This window comes from Nicotiana tabacum, chromosome 17 (genome assembly GCF_000715075.1).
Source record: "Nicotiana tabacum cultivar K326 chromosome 17, ASM71507v2, whole genome shotgun sequence".
In the NCBI taxonomy this organism is placed as follows: domain Eukaryota; kingdom Viridiplantae; phylum Streptophyta; class Magnoliopsida; order Solanales; family Solanaceae; genus Nicotiana; species Nicotiana tabacum.
In genome coordinates, this window is record NC_134096.1 from 46,914,648 (window position 1) to 46,927,940 (window position 13,293).

The following is a 13,293-nucleotide window of genomic DNA, read 5'->3' on the forward strand; positions in this document are numbered from 1 at the left end:
TTAATGTTGTCATTACTTTATGTTGATGCTGAGATTAGTGGTGTTAATTGCGATTAGGGGTGGCAAAATGGTTAAAAGAAAACAGTTAACCACCCATATTATCCACTAAAAATGGGTTGGATAATGAATTTTTTAAAAACGGATCAAATATGGATAAGAACCATATTATCAATTTAGAAAATGGATAACCAATGGATGACCAATAAGTCTAACTTTTACATTTGTAAAGCCTCAAATTGGGGGTTACTCAGGTTAGGGAGACTAAGAATTCTCTCAAATGTGATCATATGCAAGAAGTCATGGATAATATGGTTACCCATATTATCCGCCGGTTAGCTAGTTTTTTATCCGTATTAAATATGGGTCGGGTCGGACAATTTATCCGTTTTTTCATTACCCGTTTTTGATCCGAACCATATCCGCCCCGCCCCGCCCGTTTGCCACTCCTAATTGCGATGTTAATGGTTAAGTACAATTTTTTTTTGTTGCTAAAAGACATTTTATTGAAAAGTGAAGGTAGTTATTACAACATGGAACTGAATGAAAAGTTATAGTTCCTTAAGAGTCTTGTTCTAAGTGCGATGAAGTAAAGTTTGGAGGGAGATAAAAGATTACCGAAATCCTGCCTATTTTCATAGGCTAATGTCTATCCTAATCTTGTCAGTAAATCAGCCACACCATTACCCTCTCTGTAGGTGTGGCAAATTTCCAGCATTCGGAGTTCATTCAGCAGCGACCTGCAGTCAGAAAAATATGAGTATTTCTGATTTCCATTATGAATAAGCATACGAATTTTATATTCGGAAAAGGTCCAAATATGCCCTTGTACTATACGAAATTGAACACATTTACCCTTCGTTAATACTTTAGCTCAAATATGCCCTTACCGTCACATAGTTGGTCCACATATGCCCTTAGAGTTACACAGTTGGCCCGTATATGTCCTTTTCGAAACGGAATCCACCCAAACTAATTAGCTCTTTTGTTAATTGTATTAAAGTGTATTACAAACACTATTTCCTTTTTATTAGTACTTTTTTTTCTTTACCTTTCTCTTTTCTTTCTTCTTTTTTTTTTTTCCTTTTTCTTTCTCTCTTATCCGATTTCCTCCATTACTGATGTCTTCTCCATTTTCGTCACCAATTTCACTTGACAAAACTCATGAATTCCAATTACTAAGAAAATTCTCCCATAAGAATATTTTTATAGATCATATGTTTGTCAATTTTTTAATTTTTATTGAACATATATTTTGTTCTAAAAAATTTAACAAAGTAAGATTGAAATAATATTTATATAACAAAAAACCCGAAAAATCCAACAAAACTGAACAATCCAAACCGATATAATTGGTTTGGTTCGGTTTTTAACCAACCCGTTCCACCCCTAATTTACATAGTTAATAAAAAAATAAAAAATGTCCAGCTGAAAAAAGATGAAAAAAGACTAACAACTCAAATTTATAACACTACAACTTGAACTCTAGGCTTTTAATCATTAAATTATCTTTCTGGAAACAATTTAAATATTTTGGTCTTTTGAGTATTGTTAAAGGTTGAGATGTTTTTATTATTTTAAAGTTTAAACCATAATTGTTGGAACAATTTAATTTCGTTTATTTGGAGGGCCAGTGAGTAGTAATTGGAATTCATGAGTTTTGTCAAGTGAAATTGGTGACGAAAATGGAAAAGACATCAGTAATGGAGGAAATCGGATAAGGGAGAAAGAAAAAGGAAAAAAAAGAGAAGAAAGAAAAGAGAAAGGTAAAGAAAAAAAATACTAATAAAAAGGAAATAGTGTTTGTAATACACTTTAATACAATTAACGAAAGAGCTAATTAGTTTGAGTGAATTCCGTTTCGAAAAGGGAATATATGGGCCAACTGTGTAACTTATATATGGACCAACTATATGACGGTAAGGGCATATTTGAGCTAAAGTATTAACGAAAGGCAAATGTGCTCAATTTCGTATAGTACAAGGGCATATTTGGACCTTTGACCTTTTATATATGCAAGATGCTTTTCTTGTATTTTCTGAAAATTTATGTTTCACTTTGAAGAAGCTTGCACTTCACTTTTTGCTTAAAGTTCAACGGGTCTTCTCGCTCTTATATGCTTTTAGCTCTTATGTTAATGTGTTATTGTTTAAACAATAGCTTCTTGTTTTTTTTTGGTATACTTTTTTTCCCTTTCCAGTCTTGGGATCTTGGAACACCTGCTCTTTAGCTAATGTACAAGTCTAGTTTTACTTTTTCTGTGACATCTCTGTTTGTTGCTGCTAGTATTTTAACAGGAACAGTTCTTTGAAAACATGGGCACTGAATATCCTAATGGTCCTGCCATTCCCTCGAGGCCTGTTTCTCCCTTTAGTGTTCCACAAAGTTCAACACCCTTTCAATCATCTGGCCCAGTGGTTGGATCCGAAGCTTCTGCATTTCGGCATTCTTCTCCTAGTTCTTCCCAGATTACGTCTCTTTCCTCTGCATCTGGCGCCATGGTTGGAACTGAGGCCTCTGCTTTTAGAACAATGCCATCAGGTATGCCTAATGATGCAGCTAGGCTACCTCCAACATCTCCATCTCCATATGGACCACCAGCTGCTGGGCCTTACCAACGCTTTCCAGCACCACAGTTTTCTTCTACAGCTGGGGTACCTCCACCACGCTCTTCACTTGCAGGCCAACCTGTTTTACAACCACCAGTTAGACCCGTTTCAGGTCCCTTCTCAACATCTCATGTTTCCCTTAATCCCCAAATCCAACCTCCTCATGTTCCTATGGGATTCCCCCCTCAAAGTGCGAGCATGGTGCAACCCGGTCCAGTTGTTCCTCGGTCACCCGTAGATTCCCAGTTTTCTGCTGCCAGGGCGACCATGCATCCATCTTCACCACCAGCAGGTCCAGCTTATCCTGCTGCCAGACCCGGCTTTCAATCTGCTTTTCCAGGGTATATAAGTCATCAAAATACAGCGGGTGCACAGGTTCAACCAAGACAATCTTTAGCCTTTCCTTCTCAGCAAGGTGGTTATGTTCCGACAATGCCAGCAACATCTAGCCCCTATCTTGCCCAACAAGGAGGCTATGCAGCTCCACCATCAGTAGCATCTCAACTGGGTAACTCAAGGGAACAAATGCAGCATCCCGGGTCTACACCTCCTACGGCAGTTATGCAGGGTTTAGAAGAAGATTTCAGTTCCTTCTCTATTGGGTCTGTTCCAGGATCATTTGATCCGGGGCTTGATTCTAAAGTTCTACCAAGGCCATTGGAAGGTGACCTGGAACGGAACACTTTGTCCGAGATGTATCCGATGAACTGTAGTTCAAGATATTTGAGGCTAACGACTAGTGGCATACCAAATTCTCAGTCCTTGGCTTCAAGGTGGCACTTAACTCTTGGAGCAGTTGTTTCTCCTCTTGCTGAAGCTCCTAATGGGGTTTGTACCCATGAAATGTAACAGTTACATATTTGATACTGAAAGCTTTATTTCGTTGTGCAAATCTCTTATTGCTCTATCCGCAAAATTTCTTTATCCAGGAAGAAGTTCCAGTAGTTAATTTTGCCCGAACTGGCATCATACGGTGTAAAAGGTGCCGGACTTATGTAAATCCCTATGTGACGTTTACAGACAGTGGAAGAAAGTGGCGATGTAACTTATGTGCATTGCTTAATGATGGTAAGTATTGTCAACTCCTCAGTATTGATTCTGCTCTTAAATCTCTTCTCTATTACATTTTTTTGAAGCCGTATCGTCTGATTTTGATGTGCTTAAAAGTGCTAATATTGTGTAGCGAAAACAGGTCAAGTCCACCAATATTTTATACTCCCTCCGTTTCAATTTGTTTGAACCTTTTCGGAGTACGAGGGTCAAATTGCCTAATTTCAGTGTGAATTCGGACATAGATTCTTTAAGTTGTTTGAAATAAAATTCACATATTTAGAAACTACATAAAAAGTACTATAAGCCACAATAGTTAACAATTCAAAATATTTAAAAAATATTTGCAAAAAATACGGTCAAAGAAATTTTGTTTGACACTTTGAGTCCCCAGATAGTAATAGGTTCATTCTTTTTGAATCGGAGGGAGTAACATTTCTAAGCGAACTTCTGTGTGTACTTATCGGCTTTCCAATGTTAGGTAGGATGGAAGGAGTGGAGTGGGGAGTGAAAGAGAGAGAGAGAAGTGGGGTTAATGGGAATGAAGCGTCACACCCTTCTACACTTATGACTTTGTGTACATGGGATTATGGGAATGCAAGGGTTGCAATGTCGCAAGATGACCTTGATTAAGTAACTGTAGATACTCTCAGATCTATGGAGCGAATTCAGAGATAAATTTAAAACTAGTTAAACTAAGAGGCTTTTTTTTCATGATGTTGCCTTACATATTCTAAGTAGGCCTTTTCCACTTATTTGCATCTTTTGTTAGTCTTTCTTCAGTTTTTCACTCACCTTTTATTGAAAATGCTGCTAATAATATTTTAAAACTCAACCAATGCCCTCTCTCTATTTGTGACTGCTGAAGAGGTCATGGCCTGATATGGTTAATTTGTTAGGTTAACATCTCAGTGTATGTTCATATTGATGTTCCATTCCATGTCAAACCTTCCAGCTGGGTAGCAGTTGTGTTTTTATTTTTATTTTTAAACTTGCAGATTTCTCTCTTTGCTACCGTAACATATATACGAGTAGATTCACTTGTCCTATTTTGAGGTGCATTGGCTCATCATTCTCTTTATGTCCAGTTCCTGGCGAATATTTTGCCTATTTGGATGCCAGTGGCAGAAGAATCGATTTGGATCAAAGGCCTGAACTTACCAAGGGGAGCGTGGAGTTCATTGCTCCCACTGATTACATGGTCCGGCCTCCAATGCCTCCACTTTACTTTTTCCTCATCGATGTATCTGTATCTGCTGTGAAGAGTGGAATGCTCGAGGTATGCATTTGTGTTGTAGTTATCAAGCTTTGCAATTTGCATCTAACTGAAAAGCATGTCAATCCAGACTTTAATTTACTTATGACAACTTATCCTCCTTGTATACATTTTGCTCACTAACTGATGCTCCTCATATTGTCCATTTTTTGATAGGACCTCTACTTTGCCCATTATAATACCCAATAAATATTGGAATGCTTTCCCGGAAGCAGAGGAAAATATGAACCTGAAACCATATAGGTTTAGTCACAGGGCCTTCTCTATTCTTTTTTTGGTTAATTATTTTTTGCTTAATTTTCAGTGCCTAGTTATTCTTGAGGTCAGCTAATTCTTACACTTTTCTTTTCTAAATTTTTTGGGGTAGGGTTGGCCCTTTGAATAACTGGGTTGGGGAAGGTAGAAGAGGAAAGGCCTTTGGTGGGATTAGAACCCTATACCGAAGTACTTATTAAAAAAAAGGAAGAACCCTATACCTAGGTGAGGCAAAGTGGTGTTGTAACTGCAAGGCTGGAATCTCAATATCTACAAATTTCTCTTTGTAATGGCTACTGGATGCAATTTCTCCTGGTTAAACCATTAAAACTTCATAGACATATTTACTTTATTCTCTTTCTTTCTTTTTTTTTGGGTAAGAAAAGGTGGGCATGAACCCTTGAAAACAACAACCTGACTCCTATGGAGTCTTGAATCTGCCAGAAGCCTAAGCCATAGGAGGTTCAGCAAGAAATTGGACACCAGGGCCGAAATAGTAAGCGAAGTGAGACTGTAAATCTACTGAGAACTGAGAAGTTTGTTTCTCAATGAATATGAGAGATCAAAATTTGATCAAAGGAACTCATGGCTTGAACAATACTATGGATGAGACCAGAAAGCGACGCATTGAGAGCACATTTCTACTTTAGTCTCTTTCTTTACCAGTTTACAAATCTTTTTCAGGTTGTATCACAAACGATCAAGAGTTGTTTGGACAATTTGCCTGGCTTTCCCAGAACACAGATCGGGTTTATAACTTATGACAGTACATTACACTTTTATAATATGAAGGCAAGTGATTTGATGTGGGCGTACTTTTAATATCCTTCTAGTGTATAAATTATAAGGTTCTTTTGCTCTTCTGCCAGTCATCCTTGACTCAGCCACAAATGATCGTCATGTCAGATCTGGACGATGTATTTATTCCGTTGCCAGATGATCTCCTTGTCAATTTGTCGGAATCAAGAACTGTGGTAGATGCATTTTTAGATAGCTTGCCTTCAATGTTCCAGGAGAATGTAAATGTGGAATCAGCTTTTGGTCCAGCTCTTAAAGCAGCCTTCATGGTTATGGTGCGTGGACTTCTTTCTACCATCTCTGTACATGATTTGTTGATTGAGTTATGTCCTTGGTATCAGAGAAGTTTGCTGTCCAAATTTAGTCAATCGTAAAATCACCTTTTTTGCCATATGTTGACTCCACACTGACTAATCTTGCTTCTTTGCTTCCAGAGTCAACTTGGTGGTAAATTGCTGATCTTTCAGCACACTCTTCCATCATTAGGTGTTGGCCGCTTAAGACTGCGAGGAGATGATCTTCGTGTTTATGGAACTGACAAGGAGCATACATTGAGAACTCCAGAAGATCCTTTCTATAAACAGATGGCTGCCGATTTCACCAAGTATCAAGTAGCAGTTAATGTATACGGTTTCAGCGACAAATATACTGATATAGCTACATTAGGTAGTTGATCTTTCACTGTAACAACATATTGATATATCTATATTAGGTAATTGAACGTCCACTATAACTAACATCTAAAAAACTAGAATGGAAAAGCAAAACTTCTTACAGCCTGTCTTCTATGATGTCGTCCAACTAGCTTTCTTTCTCGACTTGTCTCTACTTGTTTGATTGATATTTCTGTGTCGTTGCCTAAAACTCAGATATACCATCTATTCCAGACACAAACAGTTTAATAATTTTAAGATGTGAATCATTAGTTTTTGCGCCTTATGATTTTCCAAATGTTTAAATTCACTTGCCGATGTATGTGAGGCCTTTTAATTAGCCAAACTAAATCTGGTCTCTATAAAGAGACCTCAAAGAGATGTTCGGCGCAGAAGGCTGATTTGGCAACCGCCTTGATAATTTCAATAAACTGTGCTTTTACTTTTAAGTTTTATATAAGTGTAAGTAGCTCTGAATGTTATTAGTGCATATGCGCCGCAAGCGGGCTTAGATGAGGAGGTTAAAAGAAGCTTCTGGGAGGGGCCGGACGAGATGGTGCGTAGTGTGCCGCTTGCGGAGAAGTTATTCACAGGAGGGGATTTCAATGGGCATATAGGGTCGTCTGCTGATGGATATGGCGAGGTGCATGGTGTCTTCGGCTTTGGGGATAGGAACGGAGGAGGTACCTCACTGTTGGATTTTGCTAGAGCTTTTGAGTTGGTGATCGCGAACTCTAGTTTTCCGAAGAGGGAGGAGCATTTGGTTACTTTCCGGAGTACGGTGGCTAAGACTCAGATTGATTACCTTCTCCTCAGGAGATGTGATAGGCGGCTGTGTGTGGATTGCAAGGTTATCCCGAGTGAGACTCTCGCGACACAACATAGGCTCTTGGTGATGGACGTCGGTATATTATTAAGGAGGAAGAAGAGGTTTGTCTAGGGTCAATTGAGGATCAGGTGGGGAGCCTTGACGAGGGATAAAGCTCAGGAGTTGAAGGGGAGGTTGATGGCTATGGGCGCCTGGAGGAGTAGCAGGGACGCTAGCGAGATGTGGACAGCTACGACAGACTGTATAAGAAAGGCAGCGAGAAAGGTGCTAGGGATCTCGAAGGGTTACTCTGGCGGGCACCAAGGCGACTGGTGGTGGAATGATGTGGTACAAGGTAAAGTGGAAGCAAAGAAAGCAGCGTATCTTAGGTTAGTGAAGAGCACAAACGAGGAAAAGAGGAGAGTGAATAGAGGAAGATATATGGAAGCCAGGAAGGAGGCGAAGTTAGCGGTCACAGAGGCTAAGGATGCAGCGTTTGGTCGTCTGTACGAGGAGTTGGGGGACAAAGGAGGGGAGAAGAAGCTATTTCGGCTGGCCAAGGCTAGAGAGTGGAAGGCTCGTGACCTGGATCAAGTGAGGTGCATCAAGGACGAGGAAGGCAGAGTATTGATGAAAGATGCCTAGATTAAGCGGAGATGGCATGATCACTTCTATCGGCTTATGAATGAAGAAGGGGACAAAGACATTGTACTAGGGGAATTGGGTCACTCCGGGAGTCACCAAGACTTTAGGTATTGTAGGCGTATTAAGGTTGAGGAGGTCGTGGGAGCTATGCGCAAGATGAGTAGGGGCCAAGCGACTGGGCCAGACGAAATTTCGGTGGAATTGTAGAGGTGTGTGGGTAGAGCAGGCTTGAAATGGTTGACTGCGCTATTTAATATTATATTCAGGACGAAGAGTATGCCAGATGAATGGAGGTGGAGTACGATGATACCGCTGTTCAAGAACAAAGGTGACATCCAGAATTGTAACAACTATAGGGGCATCAAGTTACTAAGTCATACCATGAAAGTTTTGGAGAGGGTGGTGGAAGGAAGGGTGAGGAGGGCAGTGTCTATATCCGACAACCAATTCGGATTCATGCCGGGTCGGTCCACTGCAGAAGCTGTCCACCTTATTAGGAGGTTGGTGGAACAGTACAGGGATAGGAAAAAGGATTTGCTCATGGTGTTTATTGACCTAGAGAAAGCGTATGACAAGGTTCCTAGGGAGGTTCTTTGGAGATGACTGGACGGGAAAGGTGTGCCGGTAGCTTACATTAGGGTATTAAAGGACATGTATGAGGGAGCTAAGACTCGGGTTAGGACTGTGGGAGGTGACTCGGAGCACTTTCCTGTTGTTATGGGGTTACACCAAGGGTCTGCGCTCAGCCCGTTCTTATTTGCCCTGGTGATGGATGCGCTAACACACCATATTCAAGGGGAGGTGCCATGGTGTATGTTGTTCGTTGATGATATAGTACTGATTGATGAGACGCGAAGCGGCGTTAATGAGAGGCTGGACATTTGGAGACAGACCATTGAGGTTAAAGGTTTTAAGTTGAGTAGGACTAAGACAGAATATCTGGAGTGTAAGCTCAGCGATGAGTCGGGAGAAGCGGACATGTATGTGAGGCTTGACTCTCAAGTCATCCCTAAGAGAGGGAGTTTCAAGTACCTTGGATCAATTATTCACGGGGATGGGGAGATAGACGAGGATGTCACGCACCGTATAAGAGTGGTTTGGATGAAATAGAGGTTAGCATCTGGAGTCCTGTGTGACAAGAAAGTGCCACCGAAACTCAAAGGCAAGTTCTATAGAGCGGTGGTTAGACCGACCATGTTGTATGGAGCTGGAGCTGAGTGTTGGGCAACCAAGAATTCCCATACCCAGAAGATGAAAGTGGCAGAAATGAGGATGTTGAGGTGGATGTGCGGGCACATTAGGCTGGATAAGATTAGGAATGTAGATATTCGGGAGACGGTTGGCGTGGCTCCCATGGACGACAAGATGCGGGAAGCGAGACTTAGATGGTTCGGGCACGTGCGGAGGAAAAGCATAGATGCCCCGGTTAGGAGGTGTGTGAGACGTTAGTATTGGCAGGTACGAGGAGAGGTAGAGGACGACCTAAGAAGTATTGGGGTGAGGTGATCAGGCAAGACATGGCGTGACTTCAGATCTCCGAGGACATGGTTCTGGATAGGAAGGGGTGGAGGTCAAGCATTAGGGTTGTAGGTTAGGGTTGTTCCGGGGGCGGGGCTGGCCTGTTGTTGTTTCGCTGTGAGTTGTTAGTGGTTTATGTAGTTTCCTCACTATTTTCTATGGTAGTATTGTTGTTTATAGTTATTGCTTTTACATCTATTTTTCTATTTCTTACGATGCTGTTAATATTTTTTTATCTTCTATTGCTGTCACTGATCTATTGTCTATTGTTTATTTTTCTTCTTCTCGAGCCGAAGGTCTTTCGGAAACAGCCTCTCTACCCCTCTGGGGTAGGGGTAAGGTCTGCGTACACTCTACCCTCCCCATACCCCACTTGTGGGATTATACTGGGTTGTTGTTGTTGTTGTTATAAGTGTAAGTAGCAAGACAATATCTCTATAATAAAGACATCGTAAAAAAGCTTCGGTGTCTAAATGTCATGTCGTACTTTTTAGTTTACTGAAACCTCTCCTGTTTCTGTGATTGGTTTAGCTTCATTAACTTCTTTGACAATAACTTACATCTCTGTAATTTGTAGTCTTTGATACTCTTTTGTTTGATGTGACCCTTTATGAGATATTGGTATATATTGATTTCCAATTACGTTGTCTAGGGACTCTTGCGAAGTATACAGGTGGTCAGGTATATTACTATCCAAGTTTCCAAGCTGCTGTTCACAAAGATAAATTACGTCATGAGTTAGCCAGAGATCTTACAAGGGAGACTGCTTGGGAGTCTGTCATGCGTATAAGATGTGGAAAAGGTTATCTTATTATAGTACTCCACCAACTAGACACACAGGTTCCATCATTGGACACTAAGGTGTTCTTTCCTTGTGCTTTCAGGTGTTCGTTCCACTACGTATCATGGGAACTTCATGCTGAGATCTACTGATCTAATGGCACTTCCAGCTGTTGACTGTGATAAAGCATATGCGATGCAGTTATCGCTTGAGGAGACACTGCTTACATCCCAGACGGTCTATTTCCAAGTAGCCCTATTGTATCCTTTAGCATAATAACAGCTTCTGCATCATTCTTCAGAGAATTTGAACCCAATTCTAGATTTCCTGTTAGCACTCTTCTTTTTTTTTTAATAAAAAAAGATATATAAATAGTTAAAGCATTCTTTTCCTACATCTTGTATATGTTTTAGAAAACAAAGTAACTTGCCTTAAGAGAATTTATCTTTCCTCTTGGTTCCATGAAACAATTCTTAGTAAATAAAAAAGATACACTTCATCTTCTGGAGAAAGGCGCATTAGGGTGCACACAGCAGCAGCACCTGTGGTCTCAGACTTAGGAGAAATGTATCGCCTGGCTGATACGGGTGCCATTGTTTCTCTTTTTACGAGGCTGGGTACAATAAGCTAATATTTTCCTGCATTTGGTTCTTTGACTTTAATACCTGTGTTTTTAGTAGTTTTAAGTGTCTAATGTATGAGGTTATCTTATCTGCAGCTATTGAGAAAGCTCTGACCTCTAAATTGGAGGAGGCTCGAAGTTTTATTCAACTCAGGATTGTGAAAGCTCTTAGAGTATATCGAGATCTCCATGCTGTCCAACACTGCCTAGGAGGAAGGATGATATATCCAGAATCTTTAAAGTGCTTGCCCTTGTATGGATTAGCATTATGTAAATCGATAGCCTTCCGTGATGGGCATGCTGATGCTCGGCTTGATGAACGCTGCACTGCTGGATATACCATGATGGCTTTGCCTGTTAAAACATTGTTGAAACTTCTTTATTCTCAGTTGATTCGTGTAGATGAATACCTTCTAAAAGTATGTTTCTGTATACCCTTTTTCATTATATCTAGTCATATTTAAGAATTTCTAAAACCTAATCTGCATCACCTTTTTCCAGAAACCATCTTTGGCTGAGGATTCTATAGACATATGGAATGGACTTCCACTTGCTGCAGGGAGTTTAGATCCTCAAGGTCTCTATCTCTATGATGATGGTTTTCGGTTTGTCTTGTGGTTCGGTAGGATGCTTTCACCTGATATACTTAACAATTTGCTTGGGGAAAACTTTGCTGCTGACTTCTCTAAGGTAAATTTATTGACTACCATAGCTGTTGAAACGGTTGAAGTTCTTCTATCTAATTGTTATAATACTAAGGATGAGTTTGATGGCTGAAAGAAAAAGGGCTGCATTTGTTTTAACAAAACATTCTTTGACCATGTAAAACATCGTTTTTTGTCTTCATTATACCATGTTGGCAAGGTTCCTCATAGTACAGAATGAACCAAAAAGCAAGCTTTGCGAATTTCTATCCAACTCCCACTGGCAACTTCAATTTTAATTTTGGTAGGTTAAATGTTAGAATCTGGGCAACTTTCTAATAACTGATTAAAGTATAAATTGTTGAAAATGAAAAAAATATTCTGTCTATTTGTTTTAGTGGTTTCATCTGTGAAGCCCATCTAGTGAACGCATCTGCATCTGCGGATGCTGTTCTTCTATTTACATATGGCCATATTCTCTTTCAGTTTCTTTATTAGCATTAGTCTTCATTTTTCTCTATCCTAACAAACAACTAGGACAGCAACTCTTGTTGTTCTAATGCTCCCAGGCACGAGTCCCTAGGAAAGAGTCATGAACACTTTCCGGCGAGTGTGTCTACTGTCGTGATGTTAGTTTGTGTTTAGACCAACTTAGTTTTTTCTTCAATCATTCCTTAGTGACTGTGTTAAAAACTTAGTTCTCTTTTAATCATGGAAAACAGAATCTATTTCAACGCTGGTGGCAAGTCTTTTGATATTACAGAAAATAAAGATAGAGCAGAGGTTTGGTATGAATGGGTGGAGAGGAAGTCAAATTTCATGAGAAAGATGACTTTTAGTTGGAAGGTTATGCTGTGGTTATGTAAGCTTCTGCATATTGCTTCAGATGGGAAAGGGAATGAGTTCAGGAGATGGAGGACCCGGGATCATGTCTTCAGTTTTTACTGTGCCAAGAAGTTCAATGACCATAGCAGTTTCATAAGTGTGGTTGCAGTGCAAGGGGTACGTAGAGCAGTTATTATCCATCCAGAAGTTTCATTCAATGCAGGGTGGAAGGTACTTGCTTTAAAGATAGAAAGGTTCATTAATAGGGAGCCTCCAGCTACACAGAGACAACCTACTGTAGTTCCAGTTGCGAATCTTTAGTACAGAGGTGCTTTCAGGTCCGACAAGTGGGAAGCAAAAGGAGCCTCTACATCATCGTCGGAGAACCGGTCGACAGTACAACGCATAGTGATGAATGGTCCAGTTATAGGTGATGAAGACGTGTTGAGCAGGTGTGTGATCGGGAGCTTCGCAATCAGCAACGAGTTGCCTACTCTTTCTGATATCCGGAGATGGACTAGCAACAAATGGAATGCAATTCCGGGGGTCCAAATGTATGAGTTACATGGGCCAAAATTCTTATTTGAGTTTCCTTCCAGAAAATTAGCTGAACACACTGGGAATGGAGTTGGAGAAATAATTTAATGAGTCTTGAGTGGTGGTTGCCGGTTGCAGAGTGTTTCCCGGTCACTGCCAATCTCGAGTGGGTGTGGAGAAGAGTATTGGGATTACCACTCCATCCTATGGTCACAAAGAATTTTCAAGGAGATCGGTGATAGATGTGGTGGTTGGATTGAAACAGAGGAAGAAAC

General features: G+C 40.4%; 1 protein-coding gene across 2 annotated transcripts; it reads left to right on the forward strand.

Annotated features, from left to right (window-relative positions):
* The first annotated feature begins 1,923 nt into the window (after nucleotides 1–1,923).
* LOC107759474 (protein transport protein SEC24 A-like) lies at nucleotides 1,924–12,580 on the forward strand. 2 transcript variants are annotated; one of them, XM_075234248.1, is made up of 12 exons: nucleotides 1,925–3,434; nucleotides 3,536–3,674; nucleotides 4,745–4,935; nucleotides 5,872–5,979; nucleotides 6,057–6,260; nucleotides 6,420–6,651; nucleotides 10,262–10,411; nucleotides 10,494–10,650; nucleotides 10,880–11,007; nucleotides 11,109–11,431; nucleotides 11,514–11,702; nucleotides 12,379–12,580. In XM_075234248.1, the coding sequence occupies exons 1-12, from the start codon at nucleotides 2,313–2,315 to the stop codon at nucleotides 12,409–12,411; spliced, it is 2,976 nt and encodes a 991-aa protein (XP_075090349.1). In that variant the 5' UTR covers nucleotides 1,925–2,312; the 3' UTR covers nucleotides 12,412–12,580. The 2 variants fall into 2 exon arrangements, with proteins under 2 accessions (XP_016432913.2, XP_075090349.1); XM_016577427.2 differs by lacking the exon at nucleotides 12,379–12,580 and having other exon boundaries at nucleotides 1,924–3,434; nucleotides 11,514–11,861.
* The last annotated feature ends 713 nt before the right edge of the window (nucleotides 12,581–13,293 follow it).